General features: G+C 39.1%; 1 protein-coding gene across 3 annotated transcripts in view; it reads right to left on the bottom strand.

The window, feature by feature from the left end:
• Positions 1-9,684: 9,684 nt before the first annotated feature.
• LOC140733474 (lysophospholipid acyltransferase 2-like) overlaps positions 9,685-24,411 on the bottom strand; it is a 144,825-nt gene continuing 130,098 nt past the window's right edge. For 2 of the 3 annotated variants that reach the window (XM_073056861.1, XM_073056863.1), the window contains 3 exons: positions 23,195-23,346; positions 21,379-21,582; positions 9,685-12,065 (listed from right to left, as the gene is read on the bottom strand). In XM_073056861.1, coding sequence (XP_072912962.1) covers positions 21,402-21,582; positions 23,195-23,346 — 333 coding nt within the window. In that variant the 3' untranslated portion in view covers positions 9,685-12,065; positions 21,379-21,401. The remainder of the gene's footprint in view (positions 12,066-21,378; positions 21,583-23,194; positions 23,347-24,411) is intronic. The other variant, XM_073056862.1, reaches the window with a different exon arrangement.

Here is a 24,411-nt window from a genome sequence, read left to right as displayed (position 1 = left end):
GATCAGAACTGCTGAGCTGTAGTCAATAAACAGCATCCTGACATATGTAGTTGCATTGTCCAAGTGATCCAGGTCGCATGGAGAGCCACTGAGATCACGTCTGCCATAGATCTATTGCAGCAATAGGCAAATTTCTGAGACAGGAGTTGATTTTAGCCATGACCAGCCTCTCAAAGCATTTCATCACCATAGATGTGAGTGCTACTGGACTCACTTTTTGCTGAATGTAGTTGGTTTAAAGGCATACAGTTTGCTTCAAATTTGAACTGTTCCAACAATCCAGCAAAAATGAGCTTTGCTGATATTGTGAAAGTAATACAGGAACATTTAGAACCGAAACCATTGTTGATTGCATCATGCACATAAGAAGATAATAAAATAACGCATAAAAGATCATCAAACACCCAATGTTCAGTGAAAAAGATCACGCAAACAATAACCACAAGCAAACAGCATTCTGATCTGAAGCCTGTAAAGAGAGTCCAAGACTCATAGTTCAGCACAGAGCCAAGTAAACATCATGGAGCAGTGATCTTAATCAGCCCATACTGACTCATCAACTAAGAACTTGTATGGGAGAAAATATAACTCCTGTGGGAATGACATTCATAATAGTGAAATACAACAACAGTAGGAACAGCATTGTGGGGGTGTATATGGCTGAGACAGCTACAACTGGATTGAAGATCCATTCACTCTTTGCATGCCATATCCCCTGCAATGAAGCCAACTGAAAGTGAATTAAGAAAGGTACTGGATGATGATACAACTATTCCCATGCTGAACACCATGTCCAACAGAGGACAAACAGGTGTTGGTGCCAACTTCTGTGCCTCTGGTTGGAAAGCATATTGGACATAGGCGGGACCATACTACTCAGAGAAATCATGGAAGTGACAAAAGCAGTAGTCTGACTACAAGTTTTTGTAGGCAATATATCTGCTAGAGCTTCTGGTATGTTAATCCTTTGTGAAATGTGGCTTGATTTTTAGCTGGAAGAGAGTTCAAGGAGCCTCAGGAAAGCTGCAAACATTTGGCTTTTGTAAGTATAAACAACCAGAGCCTACACTGTGTGCATTAAGGTTATTGCACGAATTTCAAGTCGGAGAAAAAAAAGCTGTTTGTAAAAATAGATGTAAAGACCAAAGTGCAGCTAGATGAATGGAAAGCCGGAAAGAAAGGAGTCAATGGAGGCAGGAAATCAGAGGATTCAACAGATGATGTTGTGGGTGAAGAAATCAAAAGGAGAGATCAGATCATAGAGGGAGCAATAGAAGGATTAACAAGAGAGTACTCCAGTGAACTAAATGCACCTTCCAAATATCAAGATGCAGAAACTAGAAGAAAAAGGAAGGAGAAGAAAGGTGTCTGGAACTGTCAGCACCACTTCCTGCAACCTCAGAGTCAGCTCCTGCAAATGTCATGGAAGAGCTCCAGAACCTGAGGTTGTTTTCACAGCCACAAGTCTCATCTGCCCAGTAGAGTGATCTCTTTTGTCAGGAAAGTTGTTATCCCACATGAGTAAGAAAGCCTCCTAAATCTTTAAGCCTGAATGGAACAATTTAATATTTATGATAACTGTAAAGGACTGTAAAGTATGGATGAGATGCATTATATATTGAGTTGGAGTTTATAGTGAAGTAGGGGGGATTGTTGTGTATTTAATGTTTCAGAAGTATTTGAGAAATATTGAAATATATTGTTTGATTAAGCATTCTTGTTTGTTTAAATAATTCATTATGGGTTACATGTAAAAATATATTAAATTGCACATGTCAACCACATTACCACGTGATATGTGCATTCCTTGCTTAAAAGTAAAACATAAAGTTACTCACATTTTGGAATGCCATGTCTTCTTTTGAATTAGCTTAATGTTTTGAAGTTATAAAAAAACTACACTTTTCAAAGCAAAATTTACCAGTCACAAGTGGGTCACATGAGCCATTAGTGTATAAAGCAGGTAATGTTAAAACTGAAGTTTACAGTGAAATTTCAAGCAGAAGTTAATCTGGTAATAGTTAGCCAAAATTTGGTCACTGTCAGTTTGTTAAACATAAAACAAGCTACAAGTTAAAATAACATTCAAATTGTTTAAGGCAGCTATCACAGTACCTTTAAAACAATGTACAATATTGCTAGAGGCTATACTAGATCAGCTCAGGAAGTCTCACATAAGTATTCTCCCTATTCCCCTCGACAGTTTTAATCCCTTGATGTTATAATTGCTTTTGGCAATATTGTAAAATTTCTACATGGAGGACTTTGAGGAGAGGGCTCTGAGTTCATCGCCCTTACACCCCAAATGCTTCTTCAGATACATCAATGACATCTCCCGTAGTGTGACCTCATGGACTCTAGGCACTCTAACAGTTCTACGACCATCCGAATAGTATACCTCCAAACGTTCAATTTCCGATGGAGATGGAGAAGAGTGGATGCTCCCCGTTCTTGGACATTCAACACAATGGAAACTGGACAATAGCTTTGGACATGGTGTCTATTGCAAATCCACTCACATGGATTTATACCTCAATAATAACAGCCACCATCAAGCCTCCCAAAATAGAGTGGTTCTTTCTAATTTGATTTCTACGTGTGAAAACTATTTTGGACCCGGAGCGTCTCACTGAGGAAATAAAATGATTACGCACAACGTTCCTACAGAATGGCTACAAGGTGAAGGAAGTCAATTGGGCCTTTAAAGAAATACCAGATTAATACCATCCTCAGACCTGCATGGAAGTTTAATTCACAGCTTATGTGGGTTAAAAATGACCTGGGACTCTGGTCGGCTGGTGTTTATAGGATTCTCTGTGAATATGAAGCAGTGTATATCAGCCAGACAGGACACACAGTGGAAACCCTAATCAAGGAGCACAGGAAGTGTATTCATTTGGGTTACCCAGAGATATCAGGAGTAGCAGAACACTGCATTCGCAATGGCCATAGGATTGACTTTGACGGCACAAAACTACTGTGCTCTGCCTGTGGCTTTTGGGACTGCCTGGTAAGGGAAGCCATTGAAATAAAACTGGAGGAAAAGAATTTTAACAAAGATGAAGGTCTCGCTCTAAGAACGAACTGAAATTCAATTGTAAACAAGGTGGGAGATAGGAAACTTTATTAGATGAGGACTAACCAATCAGGAGGGACAGACTACAGGGGTATAAATAACACAGGTCTAGCCATGCCCGGGCATCATCCCTGATGAAGATGGCTGAGTTTGTCATCGAAACATTGGTTATAATCGATACCTGTAACTGACTGGAAATCTGAGAAGAGTTTATTTGTAATATTGTAAAAAAACTTTTAATTTTACTCAACTCTCTCATCACACACAAATAACAGTATACTTTTTCCTTTCACCAAGTTGTAACCTATTTACTAACAATTACTAAGATGGGTGTTAAGACGAGGAGATTACTGGGATAATTAAAGGGGATGCAGTGCATGTTGTATATTTGGATTTTCAGAAGGCCTTTAACAAGGTGCCACACATGAGGCTGCTAACCAAGTTAAGAACGCATTGTATTACAGGATATTACTAGCATGGTTAGAACATTGGCTGATTGGTAGGAGGTAGCGAGTGGGACAAAAAGGATCCATTTCTGGTTGGCTGCCAGTGATTAGTGGTGTTCCGCAGGGGTCGGTTTTGGGACCGCTTCCTTTTATACTGTATATCAATGATTTAGATGATGGAATAGATGGCTTTGTTGCCAAGTTTGCAGCTGATACAAAGATTGGTGGAGGGAGAGGTAGTGTTGAGGAAACAGGTAGGCTGCAAAAGGATTAGACAGATTGGGAGAATGGACAAGAAAGTGGCAAATGAAATACAATGTTGGAAAATGCATGGTCATGAACTTTGGTAGTAGAAATAAATGTGCAGACTATTTTCTAAATGGGGAGAAAATCCAAAAATATGAGATGTAAAGGGACAAGGCAGTCCTTGTGCAGAACACCCTGCAGAGAGAAGGCAGAAGAATGGGGTTGAGAGGGTTAATAATCCTGGCTCACCAGTGACCCAAAAGAACTTTTGAATAATAAGAAGAAAGCCTTCAGGTCTGGAAATAGACAAGTACTGAGGTGAGGACAGAGTGAACTGAAGGTAATGCGGAGGGCATGCAAAGAATCTTACAAGAGGAAGCTGGAGTACAAGCTCTAGTCGAATAGCATAAAGGACATGTGGCTGGGCATGAGGCAGATCACTAGCTTCAAGGTTAAGGAACGTAAGCTTGAGGGCTGCTTGGATAGGGCCAACAAAGTGAACTTGTTTTTCAACAGGTTTAGCCTGCTGTCCCCTCCCCCACTTGCCCAGACCACACCCTCCCTGCCACTGAAGCCTTCTCCTTTCCCTCTGGTGAGTGCTTGTGTTCCAAACCCCCCAACCTTGGAATATCCTGCTTCTATGGGGTTGACCACCCTCCCTCGCCTGATTGTGACTACAGGTCAGGTTAGGAGATAGCTGGAGAGACTACATCAAGGCAAGGCTGCTGGACCGGACAATCTCAGTCCCAGGGTACTGAAGGCCTGTGCGAGCCAGATGTTTGGTATTTTACAGCACCTTTACAATCCAAGTCTGAGTCAGGAAAAGATACCGGTGCTATGGAAGACTTGGTTCCTGCTTGGTGCTTGGTTCTTGTACCCAAGAGGGCAACCCCATCTGGACTTAATGACTACAGACTAATTACCCTCACATCTCATGAGATGAACGTGCTGGAGAGGCTGGTCTCGACTTACCTTGGACCACAGGTGAGATCTTCATTGGACCCTCTACAGTTTGCCTACCAGCCTCCTGTGGGAGTGGATGATGCCATCATCTACCCTTGAAGAGAGCTCACTCCCACCTGGATGATGCAGGTGGCATTGTGACAATCACAATTTTTGATTTCTCTAGTTCCTTCAATACAATCCAGCCACTTCTTCTGGGCAAGAAGCTGTAAAGGATGGGTGAAAACAAATCTACTATCTCCTGGATTACTGATTACCCCAGATAGACCCCAGCTTTTATGGGTGGGTAGTTCTCTATATGAGGTGGTGGTGAGTGGCACTGGGTGCCACAAGGAACTGTCTTGTCTCTGTTTCTGTTCACACTGTACACCTCAGACTTAAGTACAAATCTGAGTCTTGTTACTTGCAGAAGTTCTCTGATCGTTCTGCGATGGTTGGGTGTATCACAGATGGGCAGGAGTCAGAGTACAGAGGACTGGTGGGCAAATTTGTGGAGTGGTGTAGGAGGAATCACCTGCTCCTGAACGTGGCCAAAACGAGGGAGATGGTGATTGATTTAGGAGGAAGAGGACTGTGACGAGTCCCGTACACATTCTGGGAGAAGAGGTTGCGGTGGTGGAGGAGCACAAATACTTGGGTGTTCATCTCGACAACGGATTTGACTGGTAAATCAACACCATGGCTGTTTATAAGAAGGGCATGAGCAGACTATTTTCTAAGGAAGCTGAGATCCTTCAGTGTCTACAGTGGAATGCTGGAGATCTTTTATCAGACTGTTGTAGCAAGTGCAATCTTCTTTGCTGCTTTATGTTGGGGGAGCTGCATCGGTGCTGGTGATGCAAAAAGACTAAATAAGCTCATCAAAAAGGCTGGATCCGTCCTTTGCTACAATCTGAACTCATTTGAGATAGTGGTGGAGAGGATGTCACTAAACAAACTGTTATTGATTATGGACAATCTGACACATCCTCTCCGTGACCTACTGAATCAGCAGCAGAGCACCTTTTCAAAAAGACTCATTCAGCTCCACTGTCACAAGGATCGTTACAGGAAATCTTTTCTACCAAATGCAATAAGCACATACAACAGTTCATCTCTGTGCGACAGGAGAACACACACATGGTATAATAGTCTCTGCTTTATTATTTTGTTCTTGGATCGCAAGACCTTGCAGCAGATAGTGAGGTCAGCTGAGAAGATCATCAGGGTCTCTCTTCCCGCCATCATGGACATTTGCACTACACGCTGCATCCGCAAAGGAAACAGCATTATGAAGGACACCAAACACCCCTCATACAATCTCTTCTCCCTCCTGCCGTCTGGGAAAAGGCTCCGAAGCATTCGGGCTCTCACAACCAGACTATGTAGCAGTTTCTTCCCCCAAGCTATCAGACTCCTCAATACCCAGAGCCTGGACTGACACCTGGCCCTATTGTCCTGTTTATTATTTATTGTAATGCCTGTGCTGTTTTTGTGCACTTTATGCAGTCCTGTGTAGGTCTGTAGTCTAGTGTAGCTTTCTCTGTGTTGTTTTTTTTAATGTAGTTCAGTCTAGTTTTTGTACTGTGTCATGTAACACCATGGTCCTGAAAAACATTGTCTCTTTTTTACTATGCACTGTACCAGCAGTTATGGTCAAAATGACAATAAAAGTGACTTGACTTGGTACATTATTATTGTGTATATTATTAATCAGTACATTATTATTACTTAAGTCTGCACAATGCTAAGTGTGTTTCTAAATATTGCTGCTGTAATGAAAGAATTTTCCATTTGGGATCAATAATGTACTTAATATTATTATTAATCAACCATGATGGAATGACAGAGCAGACTCAATGGGCTGAATGGTCCAATTCTACTCCTGTCTTACGGTCTAGACAAGTAACTTTACAGAATTACCCATTTACAGTGATAGCATATCCCAACTAGCATAACTACTTTGAATATTCAAATACTGATAGGTGGTCCAAAGAGTTTGAGCAAAATCCATTCACCTAAAATAGACCTCTTACTGTATTTAGGAATGGCTTCCAGAATATTAAGTGAAAACAGCATACCTGTCCTGAATGGCAGGATATGTTTTAAATAATGCTAATATAGGAGATGGTTAATTTACACATTCCATGAACTCACCTATGACCACCTCTTGAAATAATCTTCATCCATGTCCATGGCCTCCTCTACTGCCACAATGAGACCAGTTTGGAGCAGCAACATCTCATATTCCATCTGGGTAGCATCCAACCTGATGGCCTGGACATGGACTTCTCTAACTTCTGGTAATTTCTCTCCCCTCCCTCTTCTGTTTGCCATTCTCTACTCTGGCTCCCCCTCATCTCTTTCTCGTCTCACCTTCCTCTGGTACCCCAACTCCTTCCCTCTCTGTCATGGTCCATGGTCCTCTCCTGTCCAATTCCTCCTCTTTCAGTTTTATCTTTTCCTCCTATCATCTTCCAACTTCATCCCCCCTCTCCCAGTCACCTTACCCTTCACCTGGATTTACCTATAACATGCCAGCCTGTACTCCTCCCCCCACTTTCTTATTCTGGCTCCTTCTTTCCTTTTCAGTCCTGATGATGGGTTGAAGCCCAAACCATCAATTATTTACTTCTCTCTGTAGATGCTGCCTGACCTGCTGAGTTTCTCCCGCATTTTGCGTGTGTTGCTTTGGATTTCCAGCAAGTACAGAACCTCTTTTGTTTATAAATCTTCATCTGTTGTGTTTGTGTAGTTGCAATGGTTTTAGAATCATATCTGAAGACTGGTTTTGATAAACTTAAAGGATCAGTTAAATTGCGAACAAGTTTTATTTCCTGAAGACTGTTTCTCATTTTAATTAACACCCACCATAACTCCAGAATAAACCACAAGCAGCTAGAAGTTTGCTGGAGAGGGATGTGAAATCCAATTCATTTTAGCTACACCTGGGGCTCTCCATCTCCACCACCAACAATACTTCCATGGTTTGTTCCTGTTGCATTACTTCGCATACACAGCTCCAAGTCCTATTTTTCCATTACTAAAGGTCTGAGTGTCTTCACATTTTACAGTCCTCACATCTACCTATCTCAGAAATTGTCTTCCTTAACCCATATATTCCATACACAAAACACCATTTCTGACCTTCTGAGGTTTCACCTCACACTTTTGTAGTAGATTCAACTGGCAGCATTCCATCTACTGAAATTTCTTATTGCTTTCTGAGAAGCTTTTAAACTACATCAAATCACATCTATATTTCCAAATAGGTTTTAGCTTTCCATTCAGATGTCTATAAATCTTTATCTCAACAGCTCATTTCCTTCATATCTTTGTGAGGAAACTTATGGCATTTCTCCCCAGTGCAGTGTTTTACATAATGCAATATTTTAGAAAACAAAGCTTATGTATATCCAATATTTTATCACTTAATAAAATGTACTTGGATTGGAGTGGGGAGGGGGTTGGTTGGACGCATATGAATTACTTTTCAATATTCTGGGGCACATTCTTCACACAAAGAAAGTCCGCTGAGATTTTATTTTATTATTTGTCTTGTTATACAGTGGATACAGTATTTTGCTATACAGTAGATTCTGGTTAATTGGGTCTTCAGTTAGTCGGGGCAGCCGTTTATTTGGGTCAACCCTTAAAAGAATAATCGAGAAAACAGCCGGAATTCTCTTTGTTTATTTGGGACATTTTGCCGCTTAATTGGGGACAGGAGACTGTTGCCAAACAGTTTCTAACTATCACATGAAGTTGTGAGTTTGTTAGACACTGCATCATACTTAGAGCAAACAGTTTTTAAATAGTGTCAGTTGTGTGCATTTGTGTTCAAAATGATTTTTGTCACTGATAGTGAGAAATAAGCAGTTTAGACAATGTAGAACTGTTTTGCTCACTGTAGCTTAAAGCATTGTGGTTTGTAGGTGCTAGAAACAGTTCGGAGTGAAAGTGAAATGATTTCATTACTTCAACAATTTAGGAATACTAAGGATTTGAAGGTATTGACAATCATCTTGAATGTTAGAATGAATATGAAGATTAGGAGGATGCAATTGTCAAAAGCATTATATGAAGGCAGTCCATTATCTTCACTAGGTGTCTGCACAGATTTTGTTCTTACAGTCAATCAAAAGAACACAGCAGCATACACTGGATAAATTCCTCCATCGATAAGAATAATGAAGTTTGATAGTATGGCAGTAGTATTGGTTGTGTTCTAATTTGTTTTGTATTTCACTCAAAGACATAATTTGTTACTCAGTTAAATGCTAAGTTTGTTTTTTAAAAAAAATACATTTTTAACTATTTCCATGAAACCATCTCATTAGGGCGGCCACTTAATTGGGCTAAAATGTACTGGTCACAATTTGTTCCAATTAACTGGAATCTACTGTATTTTATTAAAAAACTCCTCACTTTGGCATAATTATCATCAGCCAATAACTAAATACACTATGATTTCTAACAATATTATTCTAATAAATCTGTCAATTCTGTTCTTTCCTACCTTGTATTGTTCCTCACACAAATACCAATTAAAAATCCATTTGGGAGTTAAGGTGCTATGGCACGCAATCCATTGAGTAGCACAAGTGTCTTATAAACTCTACAATTCTATAAATAACATCAGTGTGAATGAAAAAAAATCACTCCCCATATTATCAGTATAATGGATCTAGAAAACACAAAGTACACTGCAGATGCTGTGGTCAAAACAACACGTACAAAAAAGCTAGATGAACTCAGCAGGTCGGGCAGCGTCCACATGCTGCCGGACCTGCTGAGTTCATCCAGCTTTTTTGTATGTCTTCTCTTAATGGATCTAGAAGATTTTGACAATCATTTGGCAAGACTATACAACTCTGAAAGCAAGCTAACATCCCTCATACAGTATGCATCCACCTCTTCCTACAGCTATCCATTAAATAAAATCAGGCTTCCAAATTATTTTGCAGAAACAAATTCTGAGCAATTATTTTAATCAAATTTTGATCACACAAATTAAACATTACATTATATGATTATACAATCACTTTAACAATCACTTAACAGCCGGCATTATGTATCAAAACAATCGAATATAGCTTCTACAAAAGGTGAAGAATCTCTGAAGTGACATCAGTGCAGCTCTTTAAGAGTAATCTTTTTCCCTGCAAATTACAGGTAGAAAATATTTTACATATTTTGATAAACAAAAAATAGTTCAAAATATTGTATTATAATTTTGCTACAAGAATTAAAAATAGACAACATTGTGAAAATTGGAAAGGCATATTTTGGTGATTTCTATTCCGTTTAATCATGTAAGGTTTTGAAAGCCCACAGCCACTGAACACTTTTTCATAATGGGAAAATAAACTAATTTATGTTCAAGGTAGCATTAATAGAAAAATAAAATTGTTTGCAAAGTCAGTATTAAGAGGAATTTCCCCTTATGCAAAACATTTTGGAAGCCAATCCAAATTCATTTATAGTGGTTAAATTCAGAAACAAATCACAACAGGTTGAACAGCTGATGTTTAAAAATCTATAAAAACATCTAATATTTCATTTTTTGACATTATAAGTTTTTTTTCAACCATTCTCCTGAAATGAATTGCACTAGGATAAATTTTAATACAATTCATCACTTTGTGCAGATAATACAAAGTTAATTAAAAGTTTCCACATTGTAAACTTGATACAGCTAATATACCATTAATTACAGTGCAATGTTACAAATACATGGAATAAAAATGCTATCATCACTCTACTTTAAATATTCTAATATTCATATCAACCATGGATAAATGGCCATGCCTAGAATTGCTGAAACTGAGGTTGATTAAAAAGAACAAAACCATAGTCTTAAATTAAGCTTAGCCCTCTGGAAAACTAAAATTATAATGAGAATTGAACATTGAATCATTTTTAGAGATACGGCGTGGAATAGGCCCTTCAGACCCTTCGAGCCGTGCTGCCCAGCAACCCCTGACTTAACCCTAACCTATTCACTGGACAATTTACAAAGACCAATTAACCTACCTGGTATGTCTTTGGACTGTGGGAGGAAACCAGAGCACCCAGAGAAAACTCATGCATTCCAAGGGGAGGACATACAAAGACTCCTTACAGAGGACTCCAGAATTGAACTCCAATGTCCCAGGCTGTAATAGTGCTGCGCTAACCGCTACACTACCGTGGCCCCCCACATACAACAAACAAGATTTATTACAGATGTGATTTTCTTTTCTTCCTTCACAGAAAAAGATAATAGTTGTTATGATTTGCTACACAGCAATCTCATTCCATACTTTGAATCTGTCATTTAAAAATTTAGACAGCAGTTGTATAGAAAAATTTAATGTAGGGGTTGTTAAGGATTTGAATAAAAATTATACTTAAGAGGTTATTTAAATAAAACAACATACAGTATGAATGCATTTTAAATCAATTGTTGCTATATTTTTCTGATGAGTCCAATTATTTTACTTTTTTCTCCAAATAGCAATAATATTCTTATTTGGAGCCTGATAAATTGGAAGTTTTATTTGAAGTACAAATATATTGTGCTTGGTATTTATTCAAATTAAAATTTGTAAACATTGCTGATTTTACAGTGGACACCCTCAAAGAATGATTAAGAACATTTTGTCACAACCATGCACCACCTTTGTTAAATGACCAGTTGTTGATGGCAGGAGCCTCAAAATTTTCAGGATCTTTAGTAGCATAAGCTCCAGTTTTAGCATTATTAACACTGGTACAATTTCAAGAACTTCTACAATTCCTTATTGATCAACTGTAAAACTATTACTATTTCTTTTAAAAGCTTCAAATTTGACACATAGAAATTCAAGTTAGAAAAAAAATTAGTGCCCAATATCTACATATAACCCACTCTACTCAAAACAAAAAAAAAAATCCAAAACTGAATGCAGTTTATCATTAGGAGTGGCATCATGGTCATTCATACTTTTTGCTATAAACAAAATATTATCCCAATTCGAGTGACTACAGAAAAAAGTCAGAACTTTTGTATTAAAATTCTGAAAACAATAATTTATAACTGTTACATATTGCCAACCATCTTAAGCATAAAAATAAGTATTCAGTGTTTCAATGTTTGAAGTTTTCAGAATATCCTTTCTCTATCTACAAGTGAGTAGTATGGAAATAACTATTTCCTGTGTAGAAAACAAGAGGTTCCCCTCTCAGTATCATATGTCTTTGTTGTTCACATCTGTTTTTTATGGTTGCATTGTTGCTTGAATATTAGAAGTTCTGAAATCAGCCCTTCAGATGAATCTCCAGGAAGTCAAAGGTCAAATTAATCTCCTGCAGATCTTGCATTAGTAGTGTATCTGCAATTGAAGTCAAGCACAGGATAACACTTAACTACAGGTTTCTGAAGCTATTTCATTGACAGCACGGACAGCGGCTAGACTAGTGATATGAGAATTCCATTGTACACCTTCAACTGCACAACATGGGAGCATCACTTTATTCAGAGCTCAGGTGACTAGGAAATGTGGATACATGAACAAATGGGATAATTACCAGAATCAGCTTTGCCTCAATTTTTAAATGGGAATAACTTTAGCTGAACTCCAGTCTTCAGAATCAGAATCAGGTTTATTATCACCGGCATGTGACGTGAAATTTGTTAACTTAGCACCAGCAGTTCAATGCAATACATAATCTAGAAGAAAAATAACTAAGCAAATCAATTACAGTGTATGTATATTGAATAGATTAAAAATTGTGCAAAACATTAATTATAATAATAATAATATATAACTAACACACACACGACTGAAGTTCAGCTAGTATTATTCCCATTTGGTAATTACTCCATTTGTTCATGTACCCACACCTTTCCTAGTCAACAGAAAAATAGTTGGAGATGAACCGTAAACACTTCAAGTGTCAAATCACAATTATCCCAGGCAAAAGATGTAATCAATATAGATCTTAGTAAAGCCTTTGTACAACTCATCATCAGGTTAATAAATACAATTAGATGTATTAAATTAAAAGAGAATTTCAAACTGGATTAAACAGTGCCAATGAGAAAGAAATGAGGATATGGATTTTAGAATGGCGGGAAACAGATAGTGGTGTCATCTCAAGCTTTGGATATGAACAATGTATGTCAGTGAGTTGGTATAAACCTAGAAGGGAAAGAAGTGGGTGAAAGGGATTGATGGGATTGTTCTGAGGCCAACATAGACTTGATAGACCATTGGCCTTCTCCTCCTTTGTAGAAGATATGTAAACATCTGAATCACAACACAGGAGAACAAATTGGCATACCAGTGAAAGACACACAAAATTCTTACTGCAAATTTCATCACACTTCAGTTAGCATTCAGAGTTTAATGCATTGTTTGTGGGTCTAACATAAACAAATGCAGAGTCTAGGGGCCAGGTTAACAACAGTTAGTTTGAGTCAGCATTGATCAAATACAATTAAAGTGGAGGTGGCTTGAAGTTGCATAAAGGTTAGTGATAGTCATTCTACAAAAATAATTAGGAATCAGCCTTATTTCTGTGATACATCCTTTGAGATCTCTGTGGATGATAGACATTTCCTTCTCACACATGGGAAGGAGGCAGGAAGCTTATCCAAGGATATGGAAAATCACAGCCAGAATCTAGATCTTGCATCATAATTATTTTAATGTCCTCAGTGCCAAGGACCATGAACCATCTTTCTTCCCTACATGCGACACAAGTCCACGCGCGGTTCACTTCAATGCAGCCCTGAAGCAAATACATTTTCACTTCCAGCAGAACTTCATGTATACTACCACAATTTCATATATTCATAAGAACACTGCATCTAGTTACAGCATATTGCCCTTCTTTAACCATGCAGACACACCGGAACACTGGGCAACAACAATGTTCCTCCAACATTATATGATGATATGGCCAAAGAGAGCAGGAGTCTTACAGAGATCAAGTCCTGATCCAACAAATCAGAGGAGAGAGTACCTTCTACAGCTGGAGCTTCTGTTTCAGAAGCCACTGCTACAGTAAGATGACTATATTCTCTGCCTAGTTCTCCTCCCCACTCATTACATTACCTTTCGCTACATAAGCCTTAGAACTTAGGGCATAGAATATAAAGGTTGGGTCGTTACGTTGCAACTTTATAAAACACTGGATCTCAGAATCAGGTTTCTTGTCACTGATGTACATCATAAAACCTCGTTGTTTTGGGGCAGCAGTATACTGCAAAACATATAGTTCAAATATGATGACAGAATATAGCATTAATGACTCTAGGCGGCGTGGAGGGTCAAAGGGATCTTCGGGTCTGAGTCTATAGGACACTCAAAGCTGCTACGCAGGTTGACTCTGTGGTTAAGAAGGCATTCAGTGCATTGGCCTTCATCAATCCTGGGACTGAGTTTAAGAGCCGAGAGGTAATGTTGCAGCTATATAGGACCCTGGTCAGACCCCACTTGGAGTACTGTGTTCAATTCTGGTCGGCTCACTGTAGAAAGGATGTAGAGGAGACTTACAAGGATGTTGCCTGGATTGGGGAACATGCCTTATGAGAATAGGTTGAGTGAACACAGCCTTTTCTCCTTGGAGTGACGGAGGATGAGAGGTGAATTGATAGAGGTGTAGAAGAAAATGAGAGGCATTGATCGTGTGGATAGTCAGAGGCTTTTCCCCAGGGCTGAAATGGTTAGCACGAGAGGGCATAGTTTGGAAGTAGGTACAGAGGAGATGTTAGGGGTAAGTTTTTGAGTGTATGGAATGGGCTGCTAGTGGCTGAAATGATAGGGTCTTTTAAGAGACTCCTAGATGGCTACATGGAGCTTAGAAAAATAGAGGTCTATGGGTAAAGCCTAGGTAGTTCTAAGGTGGGGACATGTTCGGCACAGCTTTGTGGGCTGAAGGGCTTGTGTTGTGCTGTATGTTTTCTATGTTCTATGTTCATAAGCTCTTCAATTCTACACCCAGTGGTCACTTCATTAGGTATAGGAGGTACCTTATAAAGTAGACACCAAGTGTATGTTTGTGGGCTTCTGCAGCCCATCCATTTCAAGATTTGATGAGTTGTGCATTCAGAAATACTCTTCTGCACCACTGTTGTAACACGTATTTATATGACTTACTGTCACCTTCCTGTCAGCGTGAGCCAGTCTGGGTACTCTCCTAGGATCTTTCTCATTAACAAGGGCTTATTCAATGTATCAAAGTATACAACCCTGAGTTTAATTTTCTTGTGGGCATATTCAAAAAGTCTACAGAATAATAACCATAACGGAATCAGTGCTGAAGTGCCAAAAACAACAAAATCTTCAAGTATAAAAATAAAGAAATAATAATAATAATAATAACAACAACAACAATAACAAGTAAAAAAGGATTGGATGTATATAACTCTTCCTGGGCTTCCAACCAGGTACAGGTGTCGATTTTAATCCACTTTTTGATGATAAACTCTGCCATCTTCGTCAAGAATGATGCTGAGGCATGTCTAGTCCGGTGGTAAATATACACAAATTCTGTCATCTGTCCTCCTAATAGGTTAAGGACTAAACAATCAGGTTTCTGCTGTCCTACCTTGTGTAAAACCATATTCCAGTTTTTATTTTGAGCAAGACATTCATCTTTGTTATAATTCTTATTCTTTAGTCTTATTTCAATTGCTTCCCTCACCAGGCGGTCCTAAAAGACCACTGGTGCAGCGCAGTAGTTTTACGCCGTCAAAGTCATCCTGTGGTCATCGTGTATGCTATGTTCTGCTGCCGCTGATTTCTCCAGGTGACTTCCTGTGTTCCTGATGTGGGTTTCCACTGTGAACCCCTTCTGGCCGACATACACTGCTCCACATTCACAGGGAATCCTCTGATTTCCTTCTTCTGAACTCAACAATCAGATCCTCGGTCTCGCTGACACTGAGTAAGAGGCTGTTGTTATGGCACCGCTCAGCCAGATTTTCAATCTCCCTCCTACCTGCTGATTCATCACCATCTGTGATTTGGACTATGACAGTGGTGTCATCAAAAAACTTGAATATGGCATCGGAGCTGTGCTTAGCAACACAGTCATAAGCGTACAGGTGTAAAGCAAGGGGTTAAGCACAGAGCCCTGTGTGCAACTGTGCTAATACAGACCATGGACGAGATGTCATTGCCAATCCAAACTGACAGGGGTCTGCAAGTGAGGCAATTCAGGATTCTCTTGCACAAGGAGGCATTAAGGCTAAGGTCTTGGAGCTTACTGATTAGTTTTGAGGGGATGATGGTATTGCATGTTGAGCTGTAGTCAATAAAGAGCATCCTGATGTATGCAACTTTGCTGTCCAGATGTGCCAGAGTTGAAGAGCCAATCTCAGGCAGGATTGATATGTTTCATCACCAACTTCTCAGAACACTCATCATAAGACCATAAGACTACGAGATATAGGAGCAGATTAGCCATTTGGCCCATGAAGTCTGCTCCACCATTTTCCTTGTGGATCATTGTTCTCAGGCACTGGTATAACTGAAGTCTGCTTGAAGTAGGCTAGTACCACACACTGGCGAAGTGAGAGGTTAAAGATCTCAGTGAACACTCCAGCCACTTGATCAGCACAGGTCTTTAGTACTTGACCTGGTACCCCATCTGGGCCAGATGCTTTTTGTGGGTTTATCCTTCTGAATATTGCTCGCATGTTGGTTTCAGAGACTGAAATCATCAGGGGTTGTGGGAGTTTGTGATGGTTCCTCCATGTTTTAACAGTCAAAGTGAGCATAGAAATCATTGAGCTCATCTGGAAGCCCACAGAACTGCTGCTCACTGGATGCATTTTTTTTTGTTTTTTTGCACCATTCTCTGTAAATTCTAGAGACATGTGAGTGAAAATCTCAAGAAATCAGCAGTTTCTGAGATAATCAAACCATCCTGTCTGGGACCAAAAACTATTCCAAGCTCAAAGTAATTTAGATCAATTTTCTTCCCCATTCTGATGTTTGGTCTGAGCAACAACTGAAGCTCTTGACCATGTTTGCATGCATTATGTTGCTGTCAGAATCAGATTTATTATCACCGGCATGTGTTGTGAAATTTAATTGATGATCACATGATTGACTGATTAATTATTTGTATTAACAAGCAGGTATACAGGCATACCTAATAAAGTGGCCAATGAGTTCAACTTCCAACTCCACCATCCTCCTGAATCCTGTAATTCTCTTTTAATGACTAATTCTAATACAGGTCAGGTCCGAAATTTGGTTTAATTTGATTGTCTTTTAGAAGTAGGATTTGTACACAATGTCAGCATGGATAAAATGGTTGTGGTCAAGAACGGTTGACCAGGAGTATTAAGTCATGCACAAGTTCAGCTACAAAAGGCTTAGTCAAGGCTTTCTACAGCAAAATCTAAAGAGTAACATTAATGTAAACATGCAGATGGCATTAGAGGCAGTCATTAGACTTACTTGAAACTGAGCTTGATAGGTTTTTGATTAGAAAGGGCATTGAAGATTATGAGGAGATGAAGGGAGAATGGCATTGAGAGGGAAAATAAATCAGCCATGATCAAATGGCAGAGAAGACTCAAAGGGCTGAATAACCAAATTCTGTTCCTTTGTCTTATGGTCCTAATGCTGGGAATGTTGGCCTCAGATGGATGCTGATGTTAGTTTGCTTATCCGTCAAATGGACTTGCAAGGATGGCAAGCAGCACAGGATGTTATCCTCCAGTGCCCCAAGCTGCCTTGTTGAGGGAAATCCAAGTCTAAGCAGCAAATGAGGGTTGAATGACACTACATGATGGACCATGACTCTTGTGCCAGCTTTGAGGCACTGATATTCAAACACCCTTCTCCTCAGAAGTTCCAAGGTTGTGCTAGTGCATTAAATGTGATGGTGAACTTCATAATTGATTATCTGCTTTCACAAGGGGTGGTTCACTGGATAGAGAAAGTGGTTCACATTTTAGCTTGCCCACAGAAAACAAAGAGTGGTTGTGGATGGCTCATATTCTGCATGGAGGTCGGTGACCAGTGGTGTGCCTCAGGGATCTGTTCTGGGACCCCTACTCTTTGTGATTTTTATAAATGACCTGGATGAAGTGAAAGGATGTGTTAGTAAATTTGCTGATGACACAAAAGTTGGAGGTGTTGTGCATAGTGTGGAGGGCTGTCAGAGGTTACAGCGGGACATTGATAGGTTGCAAAACTGGGCTGAGAAGTGGCAGATGCAGTTCAACCCAGGTGAGTGTGAGGTGGTTCATTTTGGTAGGTCAAATATGATGACAGAATATAGTATTAATGGTAAGATTCTTGGCAGAGTGGAGGATCAGAGGGATCTTGGGGTTCGAGTCCACAGGACACTCAAGGCTGCTGCGCAGATCGACTCTATGGCTAAGAAAGCATATGGTGCATTGGCCTTCATCAATCATGAGATTGAGTTTAGGAGTTGAGAGGTAATGTTGCAGCTACATAGGACCCTGGCCAGACCTCACTACTGTGCTCAGTTCTGGTCGCTTCACTATAGGAAGGATGTGGAAACCATAGAAAGGGTGCAGAGGAGATTTACAAGGATGTTGCCTGGATTGGGGAGCGTGCCTTAAGAGAACAGGTTGAGTGAACTCGGCCTTTTCTCCTTGGAGCGACAGAGGATGAGAGGTCATTTGATAGAGGTGTATAAGATGATGAGAGGCATTGATCATGTGGATAGTCAGAGGCTTTTTCCCATGGCTGAAATGGCTAGCATGAGAGGGCACAGTTTTAAGGTGCTTGGAAGTAGGTACAGAGGAAATATCAGTGTTAAGTGTTTTTTTTTTAAAAACACAGAGAGTGGTGAGTGCATGGAATGGGCTGCTAGCGTGGTGGAGGCGGATATGATAGGGTCTTTTAAGAGACTCCTGGACAGGTATATGGAGGTCAGAAAAATAGAGGGCTATGGGTAACCCCAGGTAATTTCTCAGGTAAGGACTTGTTCAGCACAGCTTTGTGGGCCAAAGGGCCTGTATTGTGTTGTAGGTTTTCTATGTTTCTATGATATTAAACAGTGGAAAAATGAAAGGGAAATTATACTTCAGAAATGCACTCGGCCATGAAAACTATAAAATACAAATCTTTATCAATATGAACAATCTTGCAAACTTTGCTGTGAAACTCAGCAGACTGAAATTCCTTATTTCAAACTGCATTCTTTCAAAATTTCCTAAGTGAGTGCAGGAAATAGTTATTTTTAGTAAAATGAACTATATAACCAAAGCTGTCAAACATGGCTTTAGTTCCCTATAAGCAATGTTCAAAAATATCTTCATTTGTGTTATCTGATATATGAAACATTAATACAAGTGCCAGTCATATTAACTCAAGTTTGGCAGGATTGAAGAAAGTTGTGTGATAACCATATAACAATTTCAGCAAGGAAACAGGCCATCTCAGCCCTTCTAGTCCATGTCGAACGCTTATTCTCACCTAGTCCCACTGGCCCGCACTCAGCCCATAACCCTCCATTCCTTTCCTGTCCATATATCTATCCAATTTTACTTTAAATGACAATACCGAACCTGCCTCTACCACTTCTACAGGAAGCTCGTTCCACACAGCTACCACTCTCTGAGTAAAGAAATTCCCCCTTGTGTTACCTTAAACATTTGCCCCCTAACTCTCAACTCATGTCCTCTTGTTTGAATCTCCCCTATTCTCAATGAAAAAAGCATTCCACATCAACTCTATCTATCCCCCTCATAATTTTAAGTACCTCTATCAAGTCCCCCCTCAACCTTCTATGCTCCAAAGAATAAAGACCTAACTTGTTCAACCTTTCTCTGTAACTTAGGTGCTGAAACCCAGGTAACATTCTAGTAAATCTTCTCTGTACTCTCTCTATTTTGTTGATATCTTTCCTATAATTTGGTGACCAGAACTGTACACAATACTCCAAATTTGGCCTTACCAATGCCTTGTAAAATTTTAACATTACATCCCAATTCCTATACTCAATGCTCTGATTTATAAAGGCCAGCATACAAAAAGCTTTCTTTACCACCCTATCCACAGGACCCAGAGATTTATCCACTTTTATATTCCTTAAAAGCGCCAGTACTTCCTCCTCTTTAATCGTCATAGTTTCCATAACTTCCCTACTTGTTTCCCTTACCTTACACAATTCAATATCCTCCTCCTTAGTGAATACTGAAGAAATTGTTCAAAATCTCCCCCATCTCTTTCGGCTCCACACATAGCTGTCCACTCTGATTCTCTAAGGGACCAATTTTATCCCTCACCATCCTTTTGCTATTAATATAACTGTAGAAACCCTTCGGATTTATTTTCACCTTACTTGCCAAAACAACCTTGCATCTTCTTTTAGCTTTTCTAATTTCTTTCTCAAGATTCTTCTTACATACTTTATATTCCTCGAGCACCTCATTTACTCCATGCTGCCTATATTTATTGTAAATATCTTTTTCCTAACCAAGTTTCCAATATCTCTTGAAAACAATGGCTCTCTCAAACTTTTAACCTTTCCTTTCAACCTAACAGGAACATAAAGATTCTGTACCCTCAAAATTTCACTTTTAAATACGTCAATTTCTCTATTACATCCTTCCCATAAAACGAATTGTTCCAATCCACTCCTTCTAAATCCTTTCACATCTCCTCAAAGTTAGCCTTTCTCCAATCAAAAATCTCAACCCTGGGTCCAGTCCTATCCTTCTCCATAATTATATTGAAACTAATGGCATTGTGATCACTGGACCCGAAGTGCTCCCCAACACATACCTCCGTCACCCGACCTATCTCATTCCCTAACAGGAGATCCAACAGTGCCCCTTCTCTAGTTGGTACCTCTATGTATTGCTGCAAAAAACTATCCTGCACACATTTTACAAACTGCAAACCATCCATCCCTTTTACAGTATGGGCTTCCATGTCTATGTGTGGAAAAAAAATCTCCCACAATCACAACCTTGTGCTTACTGCAAATATCTGCTATCTCCTTGAAAATTTGCTCCTCCAATTTTCATTCCCTATTAGGTGGTCTATAATACACCCCTGTAAGGTTACTACACCTTTCCCATTCCTCAATTCCACCCAAATAGCCTCCCTAGACAAGCCCTCTAATCTATCCTGCCAGAGCACTGCTGTAATATTTTCTCTGACAAGCAACACAACACCTCCCCCTCTTGTCCCTCCGATTCTATCACACCTGAAGCAACAAAATCCAGGATTATTTAGTTGCCAATCATACCCCTCCTGCAGCCATGTGATGTCACCATTACATGAGAATCAAGTTAATTTTTACAAATCTCTATTTTGGGATTGGCCAAGACTAAGGTATCCTTAACAAGCTCTGATATTTCATCATCTCCAAGATCAGATACAATTTTGCTTTGTTTCAAAGATCCTAATTGGCTGAACGTGGCTTTATTTAGCAAAACATCATGGCTTCTTTATAAACTTATTTAATACAACTTCTCAAAAGCAATTGGCAAGAAATCTAATCATCTCTGGACTGGGTTATACCTCCCATAGAAGAATTCCAACCAGCTGATGTATAATGTGGCTGAAGATTTGTTAATTTCAATCTGTCTGCTTCTGTTTGGCATTTTAAAAAGATGTAATTTAAGTATAATTTGCACATACTCTCATTAAATAACTCATACTTGTTAAAAACAGTAAAGAATTTATTTGCAGTCCTAACCTCCTATCAAATGCACTTGGTGTTCACGATGGTCTTGGTATCTGGTCCAAGTTGTTGTTCAAACCAGAATAATTGTTCGAGGTCAATCGTTCTACTGGTGATTTCTGTTTTGAACGGTGCTGTTCACTTTCCTTTCGTCTTGATTTAATTGGCAATACCAATATGACCAACAGAGGAACGGCATGGAAATAATAATACCAAGATCTAGGAAAGAAAATAATTAAATGTTAGACAAATAAAATGATAGAATTGCAAATAAATGCACAAACAGTTAATTCATCTCAAGTTAAAAATACTTTTGGCACCCATCAGCATGAAATAAAAATATATTTCATGGTAACAGAGATGAGCGTCAAAAAGAGATAATATGAAATAACAAACGTATCTGCTTAAGAATACTTAGGTCTGAATTAAAAACAAACAACTTAAAAAAGATTAACAGGTCCTGATGAAGGTCTTGGCCCGAGATGTCGACTGGTTACTATTTTCCATAGATGCTTCCTGGCCTGTCGAGGTCCTCCAGCATTTTATGTGAGCTGCTTTGGATTTCCAGCATCTACAGATTTTCTCATATTGAAGGTACTAGATTAGGTTCACATGTAGGGTAGAATTTTTGCCAGTGGTACCAGCACCAACTGAAAATGCATTCCATCATCAGCAACACCACTCATGCCTAGACTTCCTATTTTTTAAAAAAAACCTTTCCTTGATGGAAACCTGGAGGAATTTAATTAAGATAGTTGAAAATTATTTTCTACTGAAAACAATTGTAAAGTGTGAACCTAGGAAGCAAATTTTAAACGATCAAAAGTGATGGAACCATTCAGTGATCACCTTCAGACAGAGAAGATCTGCTTGGCATTTTTGAGCTGCTTTGCAGAGGATAAAATGAGTAGAAAATAACAATTCAGCTTTGGAACTGCTGCTGGTACATGTAGAGAGGGCTGTGTTCTGATTTCTACATAAGGCAGCTCAGAGTTCAATTTTGTGCTGTATGTAATTTGTGCACAAAATTCTAATATTCATGCTGTTTATAAACACATTAGGGGAATTACACCAAAGTTATGTAGTAGAAATTCTGTTCCCTTTTTATCATGCTCACGTATCTCATATATGATTGATCTATCACTGAACAAAGTACGTGCTTTTCAATCAAATACCACGGGTCTTGCACAATATGGCAATGCAACAGCACTAGTTTATATATTTTGCTTGTATTAATTTAGCAATGAATTTTAGTTACTGGTTACTTCCTGGTACTTTTGCACCCAGAAGAATACACTGTTTTGCTGAGTAGATAGCAATATGATTCTCAGCTGTTCCCTCCTCATACCCACTCCACCGAACCCCCAAGTAATGTATTAGGATTTTTAATATCTATTGTACAACCTCACGGGCATAACTCTATTGACCACTTTCATCTTGTAAAAGTAGGGTATTGGTTAAAAGTCACGAGGAAGTGTTCAAACCCAGTACCGACACCCAAATATTAATTGCATTACAATTACATCTTATTCACCACAGTACATGAAAGCATAATAGATCTAGTTTGTATTTTGCATCAGAATGCTTTTGTGTCATTTTATATATTAAGCTCACAATCAGCTGGAAGATATGGATTTAATTAATAAAACTATCCAATTCCTGGAGGTATTTTGTTTGCATCAGAAATAACAAAAACTAATACTGATAAAAACTTATTAATGTGTGTGGCAATATTATTCTCAAGATCTTTTAAAAGGCCTATCTAGCAAGAAAGTATTTTTCCCCATTTCACTAAAAACTATCAGTAGATAATCAGATATTTTCAGCTTACCGGTAAAATTTTAGGGATGGCTCCACTGAGAGCAAAACAAATGGTGCAACTGTGTAGCTTATTGCTATCATGGTTGCAATCCAGGTGACAATGTCATAAAATAATTTGAATGCTGGTGTCCTGATAAAATAGTTTCTAAAGTTGTTTCTAATCTGAAAAAAAAACACAAGGCAGTTAATACTCAGACAAAACTTGCTTTGGAAGTAATCTAGTTTGTTACACTCATCAGCTGAGGATTTCTTAGTAATTCACTAATCAGAAAAGCATGGGAGCTGTAGCTGCATCTCAGCAGTGGGGAGAAATGACTCCGTTTTAGCCACTGAGCACCCAGTATATGCTTATTCTGCAAAGAACAATTGTGACTTTCCATCTGAGTAGCTACCAGAAATTCTGACATCATTTGATTGTTCTGAAGGCTAAAACAAGGAGCTGATTATTGGTTTCAGGAGAAGGAAACCAGAGGTCCATGAGCCAATCTTCACCAGAAGATTAGATGTGGAGAGGGATAACACCTTTAAATTCCTAGGAGTTATTATTTCGGAGGACCTATCCTGGGCCCAGCACACAAGTGCCTTTACTAAGAAAGCATGGAAGTACTTCAACTTCCTTATGAGTTTGCAGAGATTCAGGATTATATCTAAAACTTTGACAAACTTCTATGGATGTATAGTGGACAGTATATTCACTGACTGCATCACAGCCAGGTATAATTGGGTATGGACCAGTCCATCACAGGTAAAGCCCTCCTAACTATTGAGCACATTTACATGAAACGCTGTCACAGGAAGACAATATCCATTGTCAGGGACCCCCACCACCCAGGACATGCTCTCTTCGGTGCTGCCATCAGGAAGAAGTTACAAGAGCCTCAAGACTCACACCACCAGGCTCAGGACCAGTTACTACCCCTCAACCATCAGGCTCTTGAACCAAAGGGAATATCTTCACTTGCCCCATCACTGAAATGTTCCTACAACTAATGGACTCATTTTCAAGGACTCGTCATCTCATGTTAATGATATTTATTACTTATTTAATTTTTTTTTCTTATTGTTGTATTTGTGCAATTTGTTGTCTTCTGCACTCTGGTTGGTTTTTCAGTGGTTCTGTTATGGTATTTATTCTAAAGATTTACTGATAATGCCCAGAAGAAAATGAATCTCAGGGTTGTATCAGATGACATGCATGTACTTTGATAATAAAATTAACTTTGAAAA

This window comes from Hemitrygon akajei, chromosome 9 (genome assembly GCF_048418815.1).
Source record: "Hemitrygon akajei chromosome 9, sHemAka1.3, whole genome shotgun sequence".
In the NCBI taxonomy this organism is placed as follows: Eukaryota; Metazoa; Chordata; class Chondrichthyes; order Myliobatiformes; family Dasyatidae; genus Hemitrygon; species Hemitrygon akajei.
Note: the sequence above shows the minus strand (reverse complement) of the source record. Positions and strands in the feature narration are given on the sequence as shown.